At 39.8% G+C, this 26,490-nt stretch overlaps 2 protein-coding genes across 8 annotated transcripts; one reads left to right on the top strand and one right to left on the bottom strand.

Moving 5' to 3' along the window:
* The first annotated feature begins 1,073 nt into the window (after positions 1 to 1,073).
* Positions 1,074 to 11,931, top strand: LOC137132299 (FYN-binding protein 1). 3 transcript variants are annotated; one of them, XM_067514633.1, is made up of 20 exons: positions 1,074 to 1,356; positions 1,876 to 3,050; positions 3,135 to 3,304; positions 4,323 to 4,493; positions 4,592 to 4,823; positions 4,901 to 5,028; positions 5,440 to 5,468; positions 5,590 to 5,630; positions 5,767 to 5,935; positions 6,931 to 7,090; positions 7,378 to 7,501; positions 7,589 to 7,620; positions 7,707 to 7,791; positions 7,908 to 7,942; positions 9,410 to 9,479; positions 9,578 to 9,649; positions 9,743 to 9,768; positions 9,909 to 9,942; positions 10,331 to 10,433; positions 10,520 to 11,931. In XM_067514633.1, the coding sequence occupies exons 1-19, from the start codon at positions 1,348 to 1,350 to the stop codon at positions 10,404 to 10,406; spliced, it is 2,838 nt and encodes a 945-aa protein (XP_067370734.1). In that variant the 5' UTR covers positions 1,074 to 1,347; the 3' UTR covers positions 10,407 to 10,433; positions 10,520 to 11,931. The 3 variants fall into 3 exon arrangements, with proteins under 3 accessions (XP_067370734.1, XP_067370735.1, XP_067370733.1); XM_067514634.1 differs by having other exon boundaries at positions 1,075 to 1,356; positions 1,834 to 3,050; positions 9,740 to 9,768; XM_067514632.1 differs by having other exon boundaries at positions 1,076 to 1,356; positions 9,740 to 9,768.
* On the bottom strand, positions 11,882 to 25,050 carry prkaa2 (protein kinase, AMP-activated, alpha 2 catalytic subunit). 5 transcript variants are annotated; one of them, XM_067514635.1, is made up of 10 exons: positions 24,539 to 25,050; positions 23,249 to 23,390; positions 22,145 to 22,238; positions 21,108 to 21,252; positions 20,191 to 20,278; positions 19,657 to 19,881; positions 17,916 to 18,078; positions 17,100 to 17,438; positions 16,877 to 17,003; positions 11,882 to 16,262 (listed from the first exon to the last, which is right to left on the bottom strand). In XM_067514635.1, exons 1-10 carry the CDS (start codon positions 24,636 to 24,638, stop codon positions 16,012 to 16,014), a joined length of 1,674 nt encoding a protein of 557 aa, XP_067370736.1. In that variant the 5' UTR covers positions 24,639 to 25,050; the 3' UTR covers positions 11,882 to 16,011. The 5 variants fall into 5 exon arrangements, with proteins under 5 accessions (XP_067370736.1, XP_067370737.1, XP_067370738.1 ...); XM_067514636.1 differs by lacking the exon at positions 24,539 to 25,050 and adding an exon at positions 24,212 to 24,494; XM_067514637.1 differs by lacking the exon at positions 24,539 to 25,050 and adding an exon at positions 23,791 to 23,808.
* Between the last annotated feature and the right edge of the window lie 1,440 nt (positions 25,051 to 26,490).

Below are 26,490 nucleotides of genomic sequence, written 5' to 3'. Positions count from 1 at the left end.
ACAGCGTTCAGCCATGTGCCCATGGAAAAAAAGAGTTCAGCCTGCATTTTAAATTGTGTATTACACAGTGCTGCTAAGTTTTGCTAAGTGTCAGTTCACTGATGTTAGGGAAACTGAGGAAGCTTTTTTCTGTTGGCCACACTAGTATCTAACATGACATCAGTGACTGAAAGAACAGAGAAGCAGGTGTGATGTGGCTTTCAGTGTAAACGTAAGCAGGGAATCCTCACATCTCACTCTTTGAGAATATTTCCTCTGTGAAAGCTTTCAGCTCCGAAGTTTGTGGATCAAGGATGACTTGCACATAATTTTTGGGACGATGAGCTGAATGGATAAAGTTAAATTATATTAATTTCACCTGCAGTCGCATTTTAAAAAGTTTTAGATTGAGCTCTCTAAACCTGCAGGTGAAATTGCAACAATGCATAAGGCAGAATACAGCTAAGATGGAAAGGTTTAAGCTGTAAGAGCTGCCCAGTGTCTTACACCTCTACCAGCAGATTTACTGAGCAGAGCCTTTGGTGTATGTTTAATAATCTATCAGTTGAGCAGTGCTGCAATCCTCTCATAGCTACGGTGCAGCCTGTCAGCAAAAAACAAAGTTCATGTGGCCTAAACTTTGTTAGTGTGTCACACCTGACTCGGCATGTTTATGTTGGCATAGGCCAGAATACTACAGAACTTCCTTAAAAACTGGTCTTATGAACCCTGTACGGGAGTATTTCTTACATATTATAAATGCCTATTGAAATACCTTTGTAATCTGTAACAAAGCTGGAATGTAGACCAACCTCGTGTTTCCTTTTCCTCGTCGTTTACTTGTGAATGGAATATACGTAATAATATCTATTTGCAATGATTATTTATTACCTATTAAGTCTTTTTTTGGCAGAAAGACACAGATGTCCAGTACTGTTGTATAAAAATGAGAAGTAATCGTTTTCATAAAACCAATCCCAGCTCAACGTAGTTTCACAGCGTGACTCACTTTCTGCGCGCACACGCAGCTCCAGCCGGGCGACATTCCTGAGGGACAGAGGGGAAAAAAACGAGCTGAGAGTCGCTGCGTTGAGTTAAACGTGCTACCAGTGCCGGACCCGTTTGACGAGACCGGCCGTTTTTTCGAGGTGAGAGTTTTTCCTACTCAACCTCATTCCTCCACTGAAAGCATCTGTTGTGCGCATGGGACGCAGCCTGCTCCTGAACACACACCGAGTTGGAACAGGTTGATGAAAGTGGCGCTGTGAGTTTTTATTGATGGTAGATTTTTATTGATGGTAAGAAATCGGGCTGAGGTTCACACACTTTACTAGTCTTTCGTGGTCTCGGTGGATATTTCAGCACGCAATGGATCAGGTAAGTTGTCCTATAATATGCTCAGTATGTTTGACCATCATTTATTTTATAACCACCAAAGAAGCTATTTCGAGTTATTATTATAATGCTGTCACATCATGCGGACACCTGCTCCCGATAAGACGACAGGACAGGACAATTTAGTGACCAGGAACCGACTTGTCTTTACAGTGAATAGTTAGAGTTACTACATTTATTCTATAAATACGTGTGTTGAAATTCTGGTGTCTTAAGAAAAATAATCTCCCTGTTTTCTCTGTTCAGCTTGATAAAAAAACAAAACAAAAACAAATATATAAATCCTTTAAAAGCAAAATCAAATCATTGCCTTGTTGTACCTCCGCCATGATTTCTTCCCCCATCTTAACTGGAGATACATTTAAAACTAAAAAGTACAGTTCACCCTCTTTAGAAACCGGTGGCTCAGTGACATTAAACACACCCGGTAATTCAGATAATGTATTTGTCTATTACCAGTATCGTTCTTGAGGCTGTTGCGTTGTGTGATCCTTTCACCAGGAGGCCACAATGGATTTTCAGGCCCTGAGGGCCAAGTTCCAAGATGAAGACCTGCTCCAGAAACAACCCAAATTAAAACCTGTTCTCCCAAACAAACCAAAGGTTGTCCCTCCTCCCCAGAGCCCCACTCATTACCTGCCTATAGGAGCACGGCCCTCCCTGCTCACCTCCATCAACCAGAGCTTGGAATCAAAGACAATGGTTGTCCCCAGAGTGGTCTTCAAGGATGAGAAGAAGGAGAGTAAAATGCCTCTGGTCCACAGTAACTCAAAAGGTAAAGACAATAGTGAAGGGAAGATGAAAGAGGGTAAAGACAAAACGAAAAAGAAGACGCTGGATGTCAGTTTATCGGGCCAGAAGCAGAAGAAAGAGAATGGAAAGGACAAGAGATTCTCGTTGGGGTTCCCTGGAGCACATAAGGAGAGCACAGCAGAGCTGGTACCAGCCACACCTCCACCTAAAGCCACAACACCAAAGAAGGGCTTCCCAGGTTTCAGGAGATCGTCAAAAAAAAACTCAGTGGATGCCCCAGCTGATTCCATCCTAGACACCCTGAGCTCGGATGTTCCTGGACGAGCTCCTCTTATCCCTGTACCCTCTGAATTTGAGGATGCACCACCACAGCCTGATATCTCCACACCAAACAACCTTCTACCAAACATCTCAAGCTTACCTGACTTAGGTGCTACACTGGAAAATACACCACCCTTTATTATTCCTCCCTCTCCAGACTTCTCTCCACCACCTGCCTTTATTCCCAATATCCCAGCCTCTAAAATAACCCCAGACAGTGAAAAGACAGAAACTCCTGTGCTGCTACTTTCTAGACCTGCCAGCCAAAAGGAAATCAGCGCACACAGTGCTGTCTCAACCCCTCCACCCAGTGGTACCATCTCCAGTCCTATTTCAGTGGTCTCCACTCCATCTCCAGCACCAGCTGAGCCTGAGATTGCAGCTGAGGCCAATATAGAATCTGTAAAGATAGCTACAGTGGCAGCACCCCCACCTCCAGTAATAAATCCCCAGTCCATCTCAGAGTCCCCTAAAGCACAGCGTCCTATCTCAGCGCTCTCAGCCCTGGAGAGGGCGGAGGACAAGAGCCCAGGGAAACGGAGTCATCCAAGTGATCACAGGATTTTTAGTGCTCTGGAGAAGGCACGCAGGAAGCCCATGAGGTAAACAACACAAAAGTCAGGAATATATTTAGTGCTTGTTGAGTAGTGAACCTTAACATCCGATAATCTCTCATCTGTTCGTAGTCCAGTAACAAATGCCACCACCCCGTACTCATTCACGCCTCCCCCTGATGAACTTCCCCCTCCTCGGAGCCCTACATGCTCTCTACTGGAGCTCCCGCCCATTGATTATGAAGACAGGGCAGGATCCGCCTTCCCACTGAAACCAGCAGAAGTTAACGGCCTTGACCACCGTAAGCCGCTTCAAAAATAGTTTCTGATCTCTGTTTCGTGGTGTCTTGCTGACTTTCAGATTGTTTGCTTATTGTCTTACCACCTAAACATGAAGCACATCGTCAGGGCATCTGGGATGATCATTTGTTAGTGTCGGCTTTCAGCTATACCCAATATCTGGTCTGTATAGGATGTTTTTTTTTAACCACAAGGTTGTTTAAGGTGTTGGTTAAGAGAAGTAGGTTTAAGGACGCACACACACACAAAACAACAACAATGTTGACAACACACATTTGTGCCAGGAGCACTGAGCAGCAGGCAGGGCAGAGCTGCAGAGGTATTTCAGCAATGACAGCGGCGTGTCCATCATAATGACAGAAAGCCGCAGTGACAAACACTAATGTCTGCTAACTGATGAGCAGTGAGTCTGCTGTTGTGTTGACATTGGCTTAATTTACTCACTTTGTTCATTGTGCAGTTCCTAACAACCTTTTCATTATGTCACATATATCACAGTCATTTTCTGGCTGGCCTGTACTAACTTCTTTGTTGGTATAATTTACTGTGATAGTGAAAGACATGTTATTCAAACTAATTCTTTCATTTCCTCTGGTTTAAACCCTTTGTATCGTAACTAGAAGTAGCAATATGGATTTCTATTGCTTCTGTCTAGAACAGAACGCTATACAAGTACGTAGTAAAATGGACGTACAAGGGACATAAAAGCAACTGAATCAGTACCATTAAGACTTGTATCATTTTTACACCTGAACCTTTCATCTCAGTTATATCACATAAGTTCCCACAGTGTGTCCAACTGGTTTGTTTAACTTGAAAAAATGAAATTCTTCTACTTTGCATGCTCTCAAATTCTTTCACTGTCCCTATCTGAAAACTTCCTTCGGGCATTTCAGCTAAAACACCTCTGCTAAAACAAATGTTTTATTATTCAAATGCAAGTTTGGATGCAAAAATGTGGCTGTACATAAGATTTCAAAGTGACCTGGCAATAAAGTATCTGCTTATCTGCCTCTCCAGAGTTACAGGGCATAACTGAGGAAGGCGCTGATGCTGTCCCAAAGTTGTTTATGTTTCCACCATCTCCACTAAAGAAGGACGTCCCAGACCCCAGTTCTGTGTGTCTGCCACCGGTGAAGCCATTCAGACCTTCTACCATCCCTCCTCCTCCTCCAAGTGTGGACCATCATGGTGTGAACATCACACTGTTTAAATTGCAAACCAGATTTACCCAACTGACCAACAGGCTTCCTAATATTAGTTCCATATTGTTTCCCTCTCCTCTGCAGAGCTCCCTCTGTCTCCTGAGCACCCAGAGACAAATATCAAGGACGCCCCAGAGTTTGCAGATGTAGTTTCAAATGCTCCTTCTCTTGAGCTGTCAAAGTGGGGGAATGGGTATTACACTGGTCCAGATGCTCCAGATGGACTAAAGGATTCAGATTATTACAGGATTACTGTTCCAGGAGCTGAGGTCCATGCGCATGGTGGCAAATATCAAGAGAATACACCACTGGCAGGGTAAGAGACATGAATTTAATCCTAGTCTTTGAAATACTTGCTCTTGTCTCTAAGAACTTTTTTTGGATCCCAACCAGGTCTGAAACTGAAGATGGCAACGATGTGTATGAGAGTACAGAAAATGTATATGAGGACATCAGCACAGCTGCCACCAAAAAGAAAGGAAAGTCAGAAAATGGCAAGAAACGCAAAGGCCCACCAAAGAGTAAGGACTCTAGTCACGTTTTCACATCTGAATAATTATATTGATAAGATAATCTCACTCCTACCAATCACTTAGCAGATAAACTGCACTGAGTTGCAAGATAGTGTGTGATTGGTGTGTGGAATTACACAAAATTACTTTAGGGCTGATTTCCCTAAAAATATGTTGTAGCATTTGTATCCAACCGTAAACTAAATGACTCAGATAAGGCAGATGTCTATAGATATTATACATACAGAAGACAACATATCATATATGTTGTGTAACTGTAAATAGATGGATAGATACATCCCAGTGGGAAATTCACATGCTGGAAAGGCTGCCACTTGCGGCTGCACCCAGTGGTCCTAAGGTCCTGTATCAAAAACTGCAGCTTTGCATCTCTTTTACAAGACTGTGTGTTTCCCACAGATCCGTATGCTGTGGCAGCACAGGAAAAAGTAAGTACCTTTATCACTGCTTGTATTCAAAATGATTAAAAACCATAAAGAAAAATAATATTTTTGACTACTGGTGATGATTTAGTTTGAAATGAATTAAGCTTTATCTTTTTGTTTGTAGTTACAATATGAAGAGAAAATTAAGACGGGCAGGTTCAGCAAGTAAGGCCAAATTTTTTGACCCACTTCTCTTTTGAACACAGTCATTTCCTGACACGGATAGTGATAAGACAGTATTCTGCCTTTGCAGCAGGGAGTCATTTTCAAACAAGACAATATCCCAATCTCTTTGTTACAGAAGTGACAAGAAAGCCTTGGCGGAAACGCTGGATGAGAAAGAGTTGAAGAAGAAAGAGAAGCAGCGACTGGAAAAGGAGAAGAAGGAGCTAAAGGAGAAACAGGAACGTGAAAGGAAAGAGCAGAAGGAGAAGGAGAAGAAGGAGAATGAGATGAAAAAGACATTTAAAGTGAGTGATGTTATTGTGATAAAGGAAGGAAGGTACAGAAGGTGGTTGAGCACTGAGGGAGGGTGGGGTTTAAGTCTTGGCATCCAAACCTGTCTGGATTCATTCCTCCCGGTGGAAGGCTCAGATGGAATCTGGGGCAACATTTGTTTCTTTGTTGGAAATATTTCTTACAGGAGATCTATAAACTTAATTTCTGCAATACACGATTACCACATAGTGTAGTTATAATAGCAATATTATTATAGATTTTTGATAACACACTATCCCGTAAATTGAGGGAAGTTTTAATTGATATGTTTAAATTAAAAACAGGTCACATATGTAAATGTTCTGCTTTATTCCAACAATTTTATTGTTTTGACTTTTTTTTTATTGCAGCAGACAGCTGTTTATGGCAAAAGAAAAGAAAAAAGAGGAAAATAAACCTACACTATATTGCCCAGTGACACAGTTAACCAAAAAAGTTAGCTACGAGCTGGTAATTATACCTGCATGCTCACTGAGTGAGTCACATATTTCAGTGAGGATTGGGTAGTGACTCACAAATAGAGCAAAAACAAACAGTGATCAGTCAACTGAGATTCACCAGATGATTAAAAACATGATTAGGATTGAATTAAGTTTTTGCTGCACACAGATGGGCAAGGGATCTGTTACTGAGGCTTTTAATATGAACAGCATTAGTATATTGCAAACAGATTTCACAGTTTGGTTTAGAGGTTCATATCATTTAATGTCAAGTCCCCAAAGACTTTTTTAAGGCAGACATTTTTCCATTTTAGCAAAACAGGTAGAATTAATAAAAATAATGATGGCTTAATTCCACTGAGAGTACCAGTAAGTTATTTTACACAGAGCACTATGTGGAGCACAGCTGTGCAGCAGATGTTATTAAATACATTTGTGGTCCTACTGCTAAAAGTCAAAAATGCACATGTGGGAACTATTATTGCGTGTGTGCATTGGTGAACATTTTGTGTTACTGTGTTTGTCAGATCACAGGACAGGAGGATGCCATGTATCAGGCAAAAGTAACTGTAACAACAAAGGGACGAAAGAATGATCTTCCTGTCAAAACTGGGGACATGCTCAGCATCATTCGAACCACCAACTGTCCCAAAGGCAAATGGCTGGCCAGAGACAGCAGCAACAACTGTGAGTTTTAAAACCAATCACCCGCACAATAAAAGCTTGTAAAAGAGAAATAATAATTTAAGGAGACAAAAAAATGTTAGTTTGATGAAACCATCTCTCTAACTTGTAAATAAAACACTTGAATACTGCAGAGGTTTTAATGCAAACAACAGAAAGCAAGAAAGCAATTGTACTTTTTCGCCTCCCTTAAGAAGGCAAAAAATGCCTTTACTAGTTGTCCAAAGTAATTTAACTGCTGTCTCCTTGCTTGTGGATGCCATTGGTGACTGTGCGAGTGTGTTTTCCAGATGGGTATGTTGCAGTGGATCATGTGGAGCTGGACATCAAGGAGATGTTGGAGCTGGGGAAGAAGACTGCAATCTCCCACAAGGCCAACAGTAATGTTGTCGATGGAGAGACTATCAGGACGAGGTATGTGTGCATACTATGAAAAATTATATTCTATATTTCTACTGATGACACTGTTATGGTGATTTATGGCTGCTCGTCTCTTCTCAGGGACTCGAACCACTACCGACTGTCAGAAAGTTGTAAGTACTTTCTATTCCTACTCCTACTTACAGAATGTATTTTAACTTATTCAGCAGCAGTTTAATAGTGATGTTGACATTTTCAGTCTCAGATGACAGTGAGGAGTGGACCATTGATGATGATGATCCTGTCTCACCTACCTCCGAAATTACAGATACGTTTGCTCCAACGTAAGCCTGATTTTACCTACATGAATGGTCCACGTTTGAATTGAGCAGCAGCTACAGTCAGCCGTGCATTCTATGAAAATCAATGTCCTGTCTTATCCATGTCTTCTTATTTATAGGGGACACAGCAGGACATTCTCCATGCCAGACATGGGTAAGTTACTGCATTATTAACACTACTCCCACTCGTTGACTTTATGACAAACTTTTATTCAGCAAATTTTGTTGATAGGACTTTAACAGTCTTGTGTTGTTGGTAAGAAATTATGTAACAGAAAATAAATATTAACCGAGCAATTAGTGCTGCCCGACTTATCATCTTGAGATCTCTTTTTTTTGTCAGATCATTGTCACCTCCCAGAACCGTGACATGTGTCATGTGTTATATTTATGTAAATGTAAAGATAAACTAAACAAAAACCCAGATTCAGATAAGCTGTTGATTGTTTTATACAAGTGTCCATTTAATGGCATTTGTATTCAGATGCATTTTATATTAAAGGCACAGATTTCAGAGGGGATGGAAAACATTCATGAATCATTCTGTGCCTCTAAGCCACTAACATACGGCAGTCTGTCAAGTTACGTTGAACATGTCATTAGGACCATTATCATTGATCAATTACTACAGTTAGCGTTAGACTCACACTTATCCTCCATAAGACAGTCAATTCTGAGTCCATGTAAACACCCTGACTGTTATGCTGATTATGCTGTTATGTGTGTATATTCATGTTCGTGTTTTTAATATTTAACACTCTTCACTCAAGCTTGGATTAAATGCAGACAAGCCCAGACAAGTGTTGTTTTTAATGCAATAAATAAACCTTTATGCTATTAAAGTTGGGACAACCCAAAGAAAAGAAATCAACAGAAGGACTCAAATGGGAAGGGATGCTTTCATTGTTTCTGATCCATTCAGAAACAATCCAGAGAATGAAATCGAATTAACAATCTGGTTCCACTGAGTGAATTTTGGATCACTGTAAAATCTCCTGTGCTGCCTGCTTATGTTCTTAGCATTTTTAGTTTATTTCATATTGACAACTATTGTGTCTTTGCCCATGTGAACTTGTGTTTTGATGGTATGGCTCTTTGTCTCCTTTGTACCTCAGTTTATACTGTTGTTCAATCATCAGCAAGGTGGGGGGCTATATATGACATGAGTACCTGAGAAAGCTGAAAGTGTTCTGCTACATGTGAATGATTGTTTTTCAATGATTACGTTTTTTGACAAAGCAACTCTTTGATGAACTAAAAATTTCATTAAAAATGTTGTATCATATCGTATCCTTTTCGCCAGGTCACCCTAGGAAAACATGTTCTTATCCCCAAAAGTAATCCCACCAGGTTAAATAATTAAAAAAAATATATATATATAAATATATAAATGTACTCACAGACCATATGACCCCTCAGCCCTGTTTGAATGCTTTCAATACGGCATCACAAGCATGTGACTTATTAGATGAGAAAGTAAACGCGAAGATGCAACTTTCAGTGTGTAACGCTGAGCTAAGGGTTGGTGACTTCTGTGTTTTCTGTGCAATTACAGTAAAGTGAATGCTGTCTCTGTGTCTTATGAAAGTCTGCTAGATTTGTCTGTCTTTTATTTCCATAGGATATAAAGATCTCAGCATAAACCACCAGCACAGTCAAAGTGACATCAGTGCGGGCGGCTCCAACATCCAGTGAGTTCACCTGTTTCTCACTTACATTTGCAGGTGCACACAAGCGGTGTGTGAATATATATATATGAAAAGTAAACACGTATTTGTCTTTTTATCAGAGCAAGACATGAAGCCCTTCAGAAATTGACAACATTTTTCCATTCAACCAAACCTGTGGAGCCAGCTGCCAGGTAGGCATTATACAGACCAATACACACACAAACAAACATGTACAAACCTGCACATGGGATTTTAATGTTTGCTTTGCTTTGCTTTTGCAGCAGCAGCAGCAGCAGCACTATGATAGAGAGTAAGTGTTACCTGAACATCTATTTTCTAATCTAAAACTCATTCAGCATCACTTCAATAGTTGAAAAATCTGTTTTATCCTTTATTCCATTTACTGCGCATCAACCCTTATGATCAAAATATTTTTTTATTCCATCATAGGTCCAGTGGTTGTGAAGGAAGAAGCAGTTCACCCGTGAGTGGAGTTACAACACACACGCACCCACACACACACACAAACTGAAAGGGCAAACATGTTATACAACCTGCAGTTTCTTTTCTTTTTGTCTGGAATGAGCTGCTCAACATAACAATAGTGAGTGTTTTAGTCTTTGAGAGGAAGAGAGACACATGAGGAATCCAATCCTGTCCTACCAGGAAGTTAAACCATGTGTCCTGGCAGGAAAACGAGATTGTGACTCACCATAATGTGCTTCTCACATCAGTCGTCACAATCAGGTCCCCCTTCTCGGTGAGGTAGTAGGTAACATAGCTGTATCCACATAAGGTGCATACATTTTTAGGAACATAGGAGAATGGCAGGTGGAAGAGAAAATTTTTAGTTCAAATCTGTTTTCCCACAGACCTGAAGATAACTCAACACAGGAGGCAGATGTTGATCAAATGCCCATTTTACCTCCTCCTGACCTCTACGCATGACCATAAAGTAACTTTGAAAAAAACAAGGTAAGGATGAATCACGTATTTTTCCTTCAGTGATCATCAGCTTGCATTTCATTTGCTGACATACTGTTTGCATTTGTTTCTAACAGCCCAGGACAAACTAGCCAAGCAGAAGAATCAGGATGTGTATCGGATGTCATTCTTTATACTGTGACCTGTGTCAATCACCTAACACTGACAGTAACTTCATCCTCTTGACTACAACCTTACTCACCTAAAGACTGCATGGATCAGTGCGATGACTTACAAGAGGAGCAGGAAATAAGGGTTTCTCAATAAGTCATACGTCAGCAAGTGGAATTCTTTGCTGTTTCTGTTCTTTGAAGCACTCTGTGAAACCAGCTATGAACAGTTTGGCTGGTGGCTCCAAGTGACTTTGAACTAAGGAGATAAGTGAATTGCTGACCTAGGAAAGGACTTATAAACTGCTGCAGACACAGGTTGTCTGGACACTGTGACTCTGAAGCCTCTTCTGTGGAAAACTACAAATCAATTCTAAATATCAGAAAGCCCAAACAATTTTATGCTGTGCAAATAAGGGACCAATGTAGATGTTTCTCAGACTTAAGTGTTTTTTCGGTCGGAGACACCCTCCTGAGGAGACCTGCAGGAAAATAGAGACATTCTTTATAAATCATTTTTTCCACTAATCAGTAGGCTTGCTTACTTCAGGATTACATAACAATTCATTGTTCTGGGCTGGGGTACAATAAGTTATCAGTGTCTGAATATGTATCTTAGTTTACATACAGTTTCAAAATGAATGCACTCATTACCAAGACAAAATGAGAAAACCTCATGTAATTTTTTCAGTCATTTCCTTCTGTCCTCCACATGTTCCCATAGCACTCAGATTTACATTCTTTTTATTATATTTATAACATTCATCTAATATTTATCCATTTCCAAGTGTTTCCTTTTTATTACAAGAGCATGTTTTTTCCTAGTTGGTAATTTTATTGACCATTACTCCTTGAAGAACACCTACTAGAAATGTTGTGCTTATGTAATTACTCACACTATAGTATTTAACATTCTTAATTCTATCAAATCAGGTAGATATAATTACAGTATCTTGCATCTCAATGAGTAACATGGAGCATAATTTAAAAAATTTATGACTTGAGAATTCTGATTGTACTGTTTTTATGTGGTGGCCATAATTTCATCTTCAGCTGAAACAATAGTTTAAACCAATTTTCTTTGATTTTCATTATCTGCTGTCTGACAGGCATAACTTTTATATGGCCCCCATTTTTCCTCCAGTTAATTAATAACAAGTATTACGGAAAAACAAAACACTGCAGTGTAGATTACCTGAAGCCATGTTTACAAAAAGAAAAGAAAAAAAGAAAAATATTCCTTTTTTGTGGGTGTGTGTATATATTTGTGTGTGTGTGTGTGTGTGTGTGTGTACAATCGCTAACTTGACACAGACTTCAAACCAAAAATATTTTTTTTTGTTTTATTGTTGTTCAATAAATACTCATTAAAGTGCAAATCATAACAGCAATATCATGCAGTGCATAACAAGAAGAATTCAAACCCCAATCAGACAGAGACAGGGAGACAGTTGTAAAGCACTGTAAAGACACAAGAACACACACACACCCTTGTTCAGATTCTTTCAAAATACTCACTTTGGTACAACACAGAATGTCTGTATTAGATTAGGCCCTCCAGCATGTGTTTTCAGCTCTAAATACAGTTTAGAGTTTACATGACTAACATGCCACTGGTATTTGCATACAGTTTTAATAGTACGGTACCACATTTGACAGTAAATACTGGTTATATCAGAAGAGTATTTAAAGCAGGGCCATGACGTCTTCAAGGTAGTGCACTTCATTCATTAATATGTTGTAGTGTAGTCACAAGCAGCAGTATCAGGAATGAATGCATAATTGCCAGATATGATCCTGGTGTGACCAAAGTAGCTCACAATCTAGAAGGGAAAGCAGTTTAAGACACAGCAATAGTGTAACATTAAAGGTTGTGTGAAGAACATGGAATGGAGTTTACAAGGTAGGTGTGTACAGTGGCACGTGTCTTGTAGCAGGGAGCGGAGTTTCTCCCTGACAAAGTATTTTCATTAGAGTGTGTGACAGGAAGTATAACTTCTGCACAAAACATAACACAATATGGGTAATAAAGGGTTTCAGCAGAGTATGAAGAATGTGGCTGTTATGTTCTAACCATCGCCAATGCTAAGGCAAAAAATTTAACGTGTTGAGAAAGTGCAGAGTAATCAACCAAACCTTCAGTCCTTCTTATTATTTAGGTCCAACAAAGTACTCAGCTGACAACAGGTTTCTCAGTAATTTTTAGTAACTGGGCTAACTGATAAATTATTTGATAAACTGAAAGTTTTAAAAATGATTAAACCTCAACCAAATATTAAGAAATGTCACTGTTGTAATTTCATAGTAGCCCTATGAAATAAGTACTTTTCCATAGTAACCTTATGAGGAAGAGAACATTTCTTTTCCAGTTGAATGTCATAAAACACAATCACATACCCCAAGTCTGTGAAATACCTATTGTAGGAGCCACTTGTGTGATGGATGTTAACTGTAGGTTACTGTTAACTCTATGTAGCCACAACTGGGTCCAGTAGGTGTCACTGATTAGCGTTGGGTGCAGTCACAAAATTGGTATGAAGCTTAACTCAGATTGGAGGTGGTGCTGGACACAGTATTTGACTGCTTTGCTTCGTCACTCACACTCTTTTGTTCCACACCATCATGCCATGCTATGTTTGTTTTTGAAGCTGTTGAATAATTGCAGTGTACAGATTCCTTTCATGGAATCAAGCACCTAAAGACTGAAAACTCTTTGTGCAGAGAGCAATAAATGTTTACTTGCATCAAAAGAGCAATGTTTGCATATCTGAGTTGCACTAACAGCAAAAGTGACAGCAAGAATGTCAACAATTTTTTTGCTAGCAGCTCTCGAGTAGCTTTAACTTTGGGCTAAGCTGCAACAGCTAAGATCCAAAACTATATGCTTCGTCCATCTACCAACACCTGCCTAATGAGTAAAGGTTCCCACTGTGATTGTAGCCAACCATAAACAGTGACACCTACTGGACCAGTTAGTGACCTATGTACATGCAGTGTACAGTGACAAACAATCAACATTAATTACACAGTGTTTATACAGCAAAAATGTTATTTCAGAATGCACTGATTCTATCCAGTATTTTCCTGTATGTATTAATATTATACATTTTCTGATATCTTATTTACAGCATTTAATACATACACTGGCCAGCCATAACATTAAAACTACCAGATTCTATTAAACTTCTGGCTGATCTGTGTATGGTTTGATAGTTGTGACACCAGTCTAAGCATTGAGTGCATACTGTACTACACTTCAATCCTGTGTACTTTACAACTGGATGACAACAGTAGAAAGGCCACAGTCCAGCATTCTCCAATTAAACAATGCCACTAAGAAAACAAACCCAAGAGAGAAAGACAGGATGAGGTTTCATCTAAGCAGCAACAGCATTCGCTTTACATTCAGTCAAAAGCCAGCTATAGTATGATCTGACAGGACAATGAACAACACTTATAAAAGTTCAACACAGCAGAAACAACAGGGATAGTAAAGTACTGTAGGTGCAAACAAAAAGCAAATCTGCAAATGTGTTTTTTCAGGACTGTTTGCAGACTGAACAGACAACAGAGGATGCGCACACAGACAACACTGCCACAGCTAATATCCAGCACATACTATTTTGACTTGCCACTTTTTGATCAATCTGAAAGGCATTTAAGACACTGCAAAGATCCTCCCGACAAACCAGTGTTAACTGAGACACACACTATCCATCTTCTACATTACACACACAGGCTCATGCACAAACTCTCCATACGTAGTATATGTGTTTAGAACAACTGTGTTGCATACTTTAAGGCAAATGGGGAAAGGTGACTGTGGCTTATACAGTCCTGCAGCAGATACAGGCCAACTCACATTAATTTGACATCTTTGCTCTATCAATACGTCATTATCTATGCACATACAGTATGGACATGGGCCTGGTTAACTAGACTCAGTTAGTTTATTACTGTTCAAACAATTATTACCAATTCAAAAACCTATGGACTAATTTATACAGCAAAAGGAAGATGTGCTTGATTTGATCAAGTCCTCACAATAGGCACTAGCTTCTGATAGTGGATTGATCTTTTCAATGTCCTGACAATTCAGAGACTTAAGGAGATAATACAAAAGAATAATGAGAATAGATTTGAACATTTTAATAGTTATTACTGTTCAAAAACCCAAGAAGTTGCACTTTTTATAATAAAAAGGGCATGGCTTTTGTCATTTGTCATTTTCACTGCATGTGGATGTCCCCACGTAGTGACAGCCATATCTGTCCAGCTGTCACAGGCCTGCTTGCCTTTTTAATTACATTATGTGCATGCATGGGTGAGCAGCACATTAACAGTTGCTCAACGTGTCATTTGTTAAGGACTCAACTCAAGTGTAAAGGATTCTGTGTGTGTTGCATATTTTGTGATGGTTGCTGCATTTACTATATAATGACTGTGATGAAAAAATAGCAGTGATATGGATCTTTGAAATACAGTGAAATAGTTCATTGCTTGACAAAAAAAATTAAGATAATATTAAGGATGTGACAGCTTATGTGAGATGGTGTGGGTCTGCTTCAGCACTAAATGCAGCACACGGTCTGTACCATGCAGAGCATTACTGTTCTACCATTCTGCTGTCTCTCCAGGTTCATTAATCATCTACAATCTATTCAAAATCAGGATAAAACTCTATGTTGATGTGTTTAAATAATATAATTACAGTGCCTAAAAAACAGTATATCTAAAATAAATATGGATCTTATATGTAAATAATAATAATAATCTTCGGGTGTATAAAGTCTAATGTTTGGTATACTTGCAATATATATTTAATATACATGGATAACAAAAGCTGTTTTCTTTTTCTTCTTTACAAACCATATAAAACCTGAAATAATATTTTACACCTGGTATCATTCCCTCGGGCACAGATGTAATGTCAATTTTAACCAACACCTAATATAAAAAAAACAAGAACAAAAACTGACCTCAAATAAGTGTCTGGGTCAAACTCAGCAGGATGTTCCATCATAAGTGTTATTGTGGGTGATGACATTTCAGCAGTTGGTAACAGACTTAAGGTGGGTAGAGTGACAGGGATCTTAACTGACTCCGACATGGCTGTAAACTGTGACCTCTCACTTAGCTGGCCTTCAGTAGATTGCAGGCCTGGGATCAGTTTCCTCAGGGCGTCGTCTGATATTTAAACACCAAGGCTCTGATCAAAGAATTGTGTGAAAATAAGAAACTAGTTTGCTTTTTTCCTCTTTTTCTCTCCTTCGTCTGAGGTGAAAACTTCATGGGTATTGCTTTTCCCACGTGCATTCACCCTTACAGCAAAAGTCAAATGGAGAGGAGACAGAAAGAGGAAGTCACTTCAAATATCTACACTGCCTACATTCTAGATCGGCAACTGCTGTAAATCCCACTAACATTCAGGCTACAGTGAGGTTAGAAGTAGACAGGCCTCAACGTGCGAGAGCGGTGATCAGACTGGCACACATTTCAAAAAAGTCCATCGTGTGCGATCCCTGACGTGGGGTGAGTAGTGGGGCGCTACCAGACAGGGATCCTGGGAGAGAGGAGCTGAGCTGAGGCAGGTCAATCGCTGGACTCACTGAGTCAATGCTCAGTCTGGGTCTGTGCAGACCAGCTGTGGAGCCTGACCTCTGAGGAGTGGACGAACCAGATTTAAAGCCTACAGCCTCAATGATGTCATCTAGGGGTAGTGGAGGAAAAAAAAAAGATGAGCATTCAACAGAGGAGCAGTTTCATGAATCCTTCATGGTGTAAGAATGATGAATGAATCAATCACAGTTTAATTGCTTATATGTTTTGGACTTTGATATGATTTTAACTTCTGATTGTAGTATTTTGTAAATTAATGTAGTAACACTCCTAAAAGCTAAAACCATACATGGTTATTTGAAGATTGTTTATCAATTTCTTTAAACAAAAACAGCATCAGAAATTACTGTTTTTATTGCGAAACTAAAAGATTTTGAATGTTACTGTAGTACAATATTTCTAATCTGCAGCTTCGATTATGGATGTGGAAGACTACTTAAGCAAAGCTGTGTTTTGAGCAAAATGCTAATTTCAATGTCCTATCACACTAATGTTCAGCAGGTAAAACATTTGCTTTATTCGGCATTTTGGATAGGTTAGATTAGACTTTTATCATGCTTATCTTAATTACCCCTAATTACCTGCTGTGGTTGATTGAACACTAGTTTTTTATCAATTATTTTAAGTACTGAACAAATCACGTACTGTATGAATTCATGATATTGCTACATAAAAGGTTAGTTTGTCATTTTGTCTATCACTAACCATCGATGCTCTTGAAGTCGAGGAGGTAGGATCTGTTGTCCACCTGATAGAGCTGCAGGCTCATTTTCACCAGGTTACCAGTGACTGGATTCTTCCTACACACTCGCAGATGATACGGGTTCACCACCTACACCCAAAATACCAGACAAGCTACTTCATATGTAGACTTCATATGTGTCTTTGTACTGTTTTAAATCTCCATGTGTAAGACACATCCTATTACCTTCCAGTCAAAGTTGAGTTGTTTCATTGCTCTGTACACCTCAGCCATGATGTCATTGGGTCTACTCTGACTCCTGATACCAAGGTGCCACTTGGCTTTCTTTACTGCCAGAGGTTTGGGCCGGGTGGTGTTGAGAGCATCTAGAGGACAACGAGACTTGGGGCTGTCAGCCAGGAGGGGAGGCATCCTCTCAGGGTGGGGTTTAACTCCAGGGGGTAATGGCATGCCTTCCTCTATAAAGGAGCCCTGAGGAGGACTAGAGGCCAAGTAGAACTCACTGGCCTGTGTCATGATCCGTCGGTTGTCTATAATAAGATGATAGGCTACTGCTAGCTGATCCTGGGCAGAAGAAGGATAGAGAAAGCTAATTACTGGGGCTAAGGACAGACTTTCAGATGACTGAAACATACCACTCTAACAGTAGTCTAAATCATACACACACACCCACTTACTCTATACCAAGTGGCATCTTTTTGAAAAACAAATTGAGCTTGATTAGAGGGGACACCATATTCATTCAGATAATTTTTTTCCTGCAACATTGGTTTGTTTGCGTAAAGAGTAGTAAAGTTTGGCAGTTATGGTAGCAGGACCAGCTCTAGCCACAACAGGACAGCAGTGACTAAATTATCTCTAGCTTAAACTGTACTGAAAACTTTTTTAAACAATGTTTAACAATGATGTCCCTAAAAAAGGAAAACATTTTGTAGATACATACAAACACTGTTATGTCGACTAACAGTTTAATATTATTAAAACAAACAGACGAAAACACCCACTTGTTTTTCAAAAGACTGAATGAGGCTATAAGTTTACCTGTGGGTCTCCACTGAAGAGGCTGGACACAACCTCAGAATCAGTGCATTCAAACTTCTCACACACTTCTCTGACGGCTTCCTCATCCATGACTGTGACATCATATGAAGGGTCTTCAGGGAAAAGGTAGCCTGGCAGGTCCTGCTTAAACCAGTCATGTTCCCTGACAGGAGACAGGATCACCCGTCAATCCAAATAAATTTGTTTAGCTTTAGCCATTGTTGCTTGTTCCTGGATGTACCTGCACTCCCCTGTTCTGTCTGCCCTCTGTTTTTGGATTGTTTTCGCTGCCGAGTCCGAGTTTTGGTTTATTATGTTCCTATTTTGCTCCGTTTGTGCCCACATTTTAAATTACACCTGTTTTTAGTCTTTTCTGTGATGTGCACTTATAGTTATATTATTGGTTATACTTGTGTTTTCCTCTTTCCCTGATTTGTGTTTGTATGCACTTTTTATTATTGATCATGATAATGCTATTATCATTATCATCACGCAGCCATCCTTTACCCCATTACCCTGCTCTGTCCATGTGATTCCCTAGTTTAAGGTATTTGTACTAATCAGATTCTTAGTTTTACTGACCCTGATTTACATTATTCTCGGAGCTCCTGCTTTATGTTAAAGTCCTACTACTTTAGTCCTTTACATTTAGTCATTTAGCAGACTCTTTTATCCAAAGCGACTTACAAGTAAGGTACAAAGCTGCAAAAATCTAAGTCAAGGTGAAAACATCAAAGCAAAGTCCTATCATTTTGTTTTTTTCAGCCTGTCCGGTTCCTAGATTTTTGGTCATCTTTTGACATGCCTCCCTATGACCTCTTTCAAAAGTGAATTTTCGTTGTGTTCTCAGAATAAACATTCACTTGTATAATCCCATTTCCTCTCCCCGTGATTGCATTTGGATTTGCCCTAATACCAATGTGAAACCGTGCAATAGATATCACTTTGCAAAAACTAATAAATGGCCACATACTTGCTGCATCTTGTAGGCTAGTAGAATTGACCCATGTGGACTCAGAAAGAATGTTCGCCACAGCGCATATTAAGCCAGTGTAGATGTATATTGACTAGGTAAATTAGTGAACAACAACAGACTTGTAATCCACATCTTTACATTCATTTGCCAGATTATCCTCACTCAAATGGAGGTTGTTTGACTTTCAAATTTGTGAAATCAGTTGTGATAAAAGACAGCTGAACTACAACTAGTACTGCAAATCTTTTGACAAAGGTGACAGACTGCCAGACTTATCGCCTTCTAAATACATGAGAAAGTTTTACATTTTGCTAATGTTTACTTATCAGCAATAAAATGCCAGAAAATATTTGTCAAAATCACACCCCTACTGTCTAATTATCCCACTTTACTAGATGCCAACCCTTATGTTTTTTATCTAGCTAAAAATGTCACGCAATGAAATTTACACTTGCATGAAGTCAAACTTTTAAACTCAGTTTGTTTACTGACAATTCAGATAGGGGAGGTTTGACGTCATAGGACAAGAAATTAGGTTAAAGGAGAAACACTACTGGGAGTGTTTCCTTCAAATGTCTTCACACAAGTTTGAAAATTTGTTAAAAACCTACCTTTTTTTTTAAGGGTAAATTGGACTGGTTCATCCAGTAAGTCTTGGAACATTACATTGTTAGGGTAAAAACACAGTAATAAAAGAATATTTAACAGAATAGGAGATAAAGGAGGAATCAAGGGCAACTAGTTCAAAAAGAGTCAAACCAGTACCTGATGTCTTTTATGGTAGCTCTCTTAAGAGGGTCCACTTGCAGCATGAGCATCAGCAATGAGGCCACTGAACGGGTCAGATAATCTGGGATGTAGAAAACTCCCCCTCTGATCTTTTTAAACAGTGTGGGGACATGCTCATCATCAAAGGGCAGAGTGCCACATAGCAAGGCATACAGGATTACCCCACAGCTCCAGATGTCCACCTCTGGGCCTGCATAGAGCCTGACACAGGAGTAAGAGGATGTGATATGTAAACAATGTGTAACTTTGTAATCATGTTACTTTTTTTTTTTTTTGGTTGTTTGCCATTACTCTTCCTATAAATCACCCATGACCAGTGTTTACAAAATTGAGAAATACTTCATAAAAATATTATTTTGTTGGTTTCATATAACACGTCTTTGGTGACTGTTGTTTTGGTTTTTCTTGAACACACTACTTATAAATAACTGATTTGATCTGAAATGATTAGCTGAACTGGTTATTCATTGACATAAAAAATAATCTTGGACCACACATAATTAAACTAACCTTCCTGAAATGACCTCTGGAGCAGCATAATTGGGTGATCCACAGCTTGTCCGTAGGAACTCCCCATCTGACATCATGTTTGACAAACCTGTCGGCCAATCACAAGACAAGCAAACATCTTTCTGTCTTTACTCTGGCAGTAAAACAGACTAATAAAACAATCATCAAACAATATAATATTATTGCTATTGATCCTATGATACACATAGGTTAAACTGAACATGGGCTGTAACAGGGAATATAAGAGCTTTGAAGCTGTCTCAGCTTTGAAGACAAAGCTCATCTAATTGGATGAACTTCTCCCTGCCTGCTAGGGCATCTGCCAAATGGTAAACACCTGACACTGGTGATGTGACCTTCCCTTTATCTTGTATCCCTGTTCCCTCACCAGTGTCAGTTGGTCTCAGCCAAAATACTTCTTCTCCAGTACACCCCTACTGCACCCCTATGATTCCTTCCCTATCAGATGACACTGGGCCTCAAGGCTTCCTGAAAGACTTGATATGAGACATGGCCATTGCAAGGGGATCATTCTCCATCATAGACATCCTGCTGGGTACATGGGCCTTCATATGTTTTGGTAAATATTTCTCTTTTATGGTCATGTTGCATCACACACATTCTCTTAGAAATCAGTTAGAAAAGTATGCCTCAATTAGGAGAGAGAAAATCAGTTCAGTAAGAAATTAAATGAATGTTTATCTATGCTCATTTCAAACCAACTGTCACTTGCTGGCTCTAATCAAATAATTACTTGGTTTATTCCGATCAGCTGTATCTCTTTCTACTTCTTATTACCCAAATGAACTTAAGAACATATTGTTAATCTTTCTTCTTTCCCTAGCAATGCTCAGTTTCTGCCAGCCAATCTTTTTGTCAGCCTGTCTGACTATTACTGTGTCCTGCAGGGATCCTACCAAAGTCAGCAATCTTGGCGTTCTTGTTGGCATCCAGAAGGACATTCTCAGGTTTGAGGTCTCTGTGGACCACCATGTGCCTGTGGCAGTAGTCTACAGCTGAGATAATCTGCTGGAAAAGGCGCCGAGCCTCTGTGTCCTCCACCTGAAAGACATAATATAAACAGACATGATTTGACTGTAGCTTTTACTGGGTATTTCTTTGTATGTGAGTCAGTGTTATAGAACAAGTGCAAGCCTATGGTACATGTGAACAAAGAATAATGAAGTAATGTTCTGCCTTGTTTAGGACAAATTTATTATGGTCAGAGTTGGCCATGAGATTGTTATGGCTCCGGGCCAAGCTAAAGTCCAAGTAGGATTATTCTACTAATAATAAAGAAGAGGCCCTAGTAGAGGTTGTCTCTACATAGCCCTCAGTACCGGTCTTGAGCGTGTGTGTGTGTGTTTTTAGGGAAGACCATGTTTTACCCAAAGTTTTAAATCTCAAAACACTTGAAGTGACCATGTGAATGTGAGCAAAGCTTATTCACAACATTCATTTAGAATAATGTAACAGTGATATGTGGGAGCTCAGTTTTTTATAATTCAAATACTTTGAATCATATCACTTAAGACTTAATAACAGTAATTAAACAGGAACAAATTGATAATTTAATATATCATATTGTTCAAAATGGGTATCGGTGTGGTTTAAATGGCATATAGGCACTAATTGGATTTGTTATAAGATTAATGAGCTCAGAAAGAATAAAAAAATACAAAATTAAAAGTATGTATGAATAGAAGTATGTAGTAGTTATTGCTAGTAGTTATTGCTAGTAGTTATGGCAAATTGGCACCAATTTGACCTCAGATGGTCTGACTTGGTGTGTATATATATATATATTTATATATCATCACAACAAGCCATCAAACAAATCACAAATAAATAAATTATCTCTTAATTAGTGTTTAATAAAAGTGGTGAGTTAATACATCGGTACCCAATACATCAGGACTCTAATCCATAAGTTAAGAGAGAAAAAAAATCTTACCCGTCCATTTTTGCAGATGTAATCAAACAGCTCACCTCCAGACACATACTCCATAACCATAAAGAAATCTGTGGGTGTACTTATCACCTGGTACCTAAAACCCAAACGCATTTTGTTAGCATGGACTTTTTAATATCAATAATAGGCCTTTATCTTTAAATTAATATACCCATTGTAAACAGGCACAGTATGATAACAGGAACAAACAAGGTAAAAATAAGTTGTGATTTATTGCTGCTGAGCATTATTTTCCATAAAGGTTAGGTAACTTTCAAGCCCAATCTCATGAATGGTTGCTTCTGGGAAATGTTGCATTTCATCACAATCTAGATAGAATTTCTGTTGCACCAGGCGTAGAATAACACAGCACTATAATAGAAATATACATAAATCAAATCACACTCTTTTCTTTTTGGCCTTACATAAAGTTTCTAGAAAATCTAGCCTGAGACCCCTTGCGGAAAATAGTTCTGTAGACATGCCCCAAGATCCCTGTAGCAGCACAAGCAGACTGAATTTGTGTTTGTGTGTTTGTTTATAAATGTATATGTGTGTGACAGAGTGTTCCACAGCAGTGCTTCTCACAACCTGAGAGCTCATATATCTGGCATAGCTTACAGTGGACTAACCCTAACTCTGGCCTAAAAATAACACTGAGATTGTCGAGTGGGACAGAGAGACATAAGTTGACAAGGAGAAAAGGGACAGGCAGGCAAAGAGAAAGAGAAAAAAGGAACACAAGCTCAAAGATAAAACAAAAGATGAGCCCAGAAATTTTAGGTGACCAGGAACTGCATCATCTATCATTTTAACTATAGTTTCATACAAACCAGAAGAGGTTTTATTTAGTTAGTTTCAAGCCTGTGATTGTGTGTGCTGATATGTTGGAGTGTTCCACATGGGAGCCCTGCAGACATCCTCAGTACAGTGCAGCTGTAGTAAACAAACAGTAACAAGCTAAGCATGCCACAACACAGAAGAAGCACAACACAGCAAGAGGTCCACATTACAACAACCACTAATTTAACAGCTCATCAACCTGTAGTTTGCCAGCATTGACAGGCTAGTATCTGTTAGAGTGGGGTGGGATTTTGTTCAACTCACAGCTTAATGATGTGAGGGTGTCTGAACAGTTTGAGATTCTGGATCTCTCGTTTGATCTTTCCCACAACATCAAGACTGCGGATCTTCTGTCTGTTTAGGATCTTTACAGCCACTTTATGACCTGTCAACTGGTGCTCTCCAACTAAAGGGTGACAGAATACAGATATGAAGCAGATACCATACACAGATGATAAAAAGGCGTACAAGCTCATTCACTGACACACAAGATGCCAAAGAGAGCTGGACAGATAGGAACACATTTTTCACTTTGATCTGAAGACCCCTGTTGCACTATATGTTTTCAATACAGCAGTATGTAAAGAGATGTCTCTCATTATGTTCTTCTCTATACCGTAGCCCTATCTGCCTGCCTCAGGCTCTGTGGGCAATAACATTAGCATTAGCTTTAGACCTTCAGAGTCACTTGTGAACTAAAGGGGTGCGTTAACTCCCACCTAGTAGTTACTCCGAGATAACTAAATATTGATACAATTTAAATTTAGATCGTGTTCCTCTTGGCACTTTCCCTCGTTCAGTCTTACCATGAAGTCAGGTGGGTCTGCGCACCATTCCCCCTACACCCCCCCCCCCCCCCCCAGTTAAGCTAATACATCCCTCAAACTGCGCACTCAAGAAACAGTCGTGTTGAGCATGGAGTTAAAGCTCACAAGGTCACGCAGACAGTCCGAGATCTAGCTAAGAAAGCTCAATTCATATCGACTGATATGCTTCTCCTGTAAATGTAAAGCCCGTGAAGGGTTTTCTGACTCAGTGCGCACTCATCCCCTGTCCAGCAATGGGGAGGGGGGAGGAGGGGTGTCGTGTAAGACTAGAGCCACACACCGTTTCTAAACGTTGGTCAGTACCAACACATAGCTGACGCGGTGGTTTGGGGGTAAGCTGTAAGCTTCAGAAATGCCCTTTACAGTAACACTACCACAACACAAACAGTTCAATGTATACCATAATAATAATGTGACTGCGCATCTCCTTGCAGCTACTGTCCTCCAGGTGATGACACCTGACATAGCTGATAACAGTGGCTACCGACAGGGACGTCAGGGAAGAGAATTTGACTTTCAAGCGTCCATATTCTTAGAACGTATTTACGCTCGAATTCCTCCTGCTGCTGCCGTTAAACCACCTACGTTACGCAAACCGCTCACTGACCACCGGCAACTTCAGCACTGTACGTCGACGGGGGAGGCACGGCGACTACTTCGCCGTACTCCAACTCAACGGCACAAACGTACACATGAAGCTCAGCATGACACAGAAACAACACTTAACTCTTCACTTTGCCGAATGTTCCGACTCCAAGCGTGTCGCCGAGGATATAATGGCCAATCTTTACCCTGCCTTCGTGTTTCTGTTGTTGCCGCTCTGCCATCTTCTCTGTTACCGACGGCCGGGTCTCTCTCTGTGCGGTGGGTGTGCTGCCTGTTTGCTTATGGGGCGCACGGAGGGGCGGGGCACAGTACCACAGAACCGACGACCCCTGCTCTCAAACGCGCCCTTTCACGTTTACTCTGAAATCTGTAGTAGACAAAAACAAAACAGAATTGCTTTTTCTACAATCCATGTGACATTTGTCCAAGCATTTGTGGCATAATCGCTCCAAGGACCCAGGTGTACCGTCACCGTTAACCTCTGACAGAATGAGGCTCAGGGTACCCGGCCATCTGCCTGCCAACCGGCCGGGGCGAGCGGAGACCGGAGGGAAACCACAGACGCCAACAAAAAGCAGCAGATAAATCACTGGGCAGGTTGGGAGGTAAATGTCAGTGAAGCATCGGGGAAACGTGCAGAGAGGCACAGAGAGAGGGACACGGAGGAGAGAATGGAAAGCAAAGTAATGACTGTCACGTTTTCTGGGGTCTCCGCTTAGACGCCTGCCCAAACTTGAAAAAGGCATTAGCCAACCACAGGAGACGCAGGAATAACTCGGTTTCTTCTGCTTTTGCCCTGTCTAAAGAAGCTTAGTAACAAAACTGGCTCAAAACTGAAAAAGACTGAAAACCTTACAAAAGAAAATGAAAAGTAAAATGCAATGTAACATTATATTATAGCCACCAAAAGGAAAGGCTCTCGAATGTCACACTAATGTTACCATTAAACAGTAGTTTAAAAGAAATACAATGACATGTACACATGGCTAATTAGCATATAATGCTGACTAAGCGAAAACCCACTCTTTACGTTTTACATTACATGTCATCCAAATACTGATAACACAAACATGTCGTAACCAAAATAGTTAGTTAACCAAATACATATCAGTAGTTTACACAATGAGTTTTTGTAACATACCAGTGAGATCTCTATTGCTAACCACACCGATGAAGCGTCCCCTTTCCTTTGAAACAGAGACTTTTCAACACATTAATTAAATTTAACCTACAATTAAGGGCTACATCTGATCTCTGCTGCAGCCTGATCACCTACACTGGTTGATTGTCCGTCTGCCCGGAAACTGCTTACCGTGCCTTTCAACTAGCCGTGTCTGTCAACTAACGTTGCTTAGCAACCACTCCTCTTGTAATTATGTGTTCTAATCATCTCCCAATAGCTACTTTCTTCGAATTGTAACCTCACAATGACATGCAATTGTGGCATATGCATGAAGAAGTACTATCATATTTTCACACAGTAATTCCGAGCTTCTCAGGCCCCATGTCGGGCTCAGTAATGTGTTTCAATCAGACCAAAAGAGTACACTGGGTACTTTCTGGTCTGTGTGTGCCTCCTCAGTCATACTGTCATTGTTATGATGAAAAACAAGTGCATCCCATATTGTGTGCACACCTTCCTGTGGTCATATCACAAATATGTGTTTTCTTTCCCTGAGGAGACAACTCAGATCTTACTAGAAAGTATCACAAAGTTGGTTTTCTATTAACCTTCTTGAAGACGAAAGGTGAGTTGCTGATATTTAACCACTAGATGGCAGTGCAAGTATTTCTTATTATCCAGTGTATCTCCTGTCTTGGCCAGTGAGCCTCGGAAACTTGAAAACACTTGACAAGTTGTTTTAAATCGGAACTTGAAGCGATTATATAGAGAAAAACTTTCTCTTTAGTCAAAATACAAATGAATACTTCTTGTTTTGAATGTAATGAAAAATTAAACATGTACTTGGTATTTTTAGTGTATTACGACATAAGTGCGTCTGTATAAGATTTTGTGGAAATGTTTAACTAACTGTTCCATTTATTCTCGAAGTACAATGAAAGCAAAATCGC

This window comes from Channa argus, chromosome 8 (assembly GCF_033026475.1).
Source record: "Channa argus isolate prfri chromosome 8, Channa argus male v1.0, whole genome shotgun sequence".
Taxonomy (NCBI): Eukaryota; Metazoa; Chordata; class Actinopteri; order Anabantiformes; family Channidae; genus Channa; species Channa argus.
Note: the sequence above shows the minus strand (reverse complement) of the source record. Positions and strands in the feature narration are given on the sequence as shown.

Bases quoted from the DNA above. Each gene is read 5' to 3' on its own strand.
- prkaa2 (XM_067514635.1), bottom strand. From the start codon at position 24,638: ATGGCAGAGCGGCAACAACAGAAACACGAAGGCAGGGTAAAGATTGGC. The intron at 20,279-21,107 runs GTAGGATCCCTG...ATTGGCCGACAG, and splicing joins CGCCAAGATTGCTGACTTTG to GTTTGTCAAACATGATGTCA. The intron at 18,079-19,656 runs GTACTGGTTTGA...GTCTCCTGTCAG, and splicing joins GCTACCATAAAAGACATCAG to GGAACATGACTGGTTTAAGC.
- LOC137132299 (XM_067514632.1), top strand. The intron at 3,305-4,322 runs GTAAGCCGCTTC...CTGCCTCTCCAG, and splicing joins AGTTAACGGCCTTGACCACC to AGTTACAGGGCATAACTGAG. The intron at 7,943-9,409 runs GTAAGTTACTGC...TTATTTCCATAG, and splicing joins ATTCTCCATGCCAGACATGG to GATATAAAGATCTCAGCATA.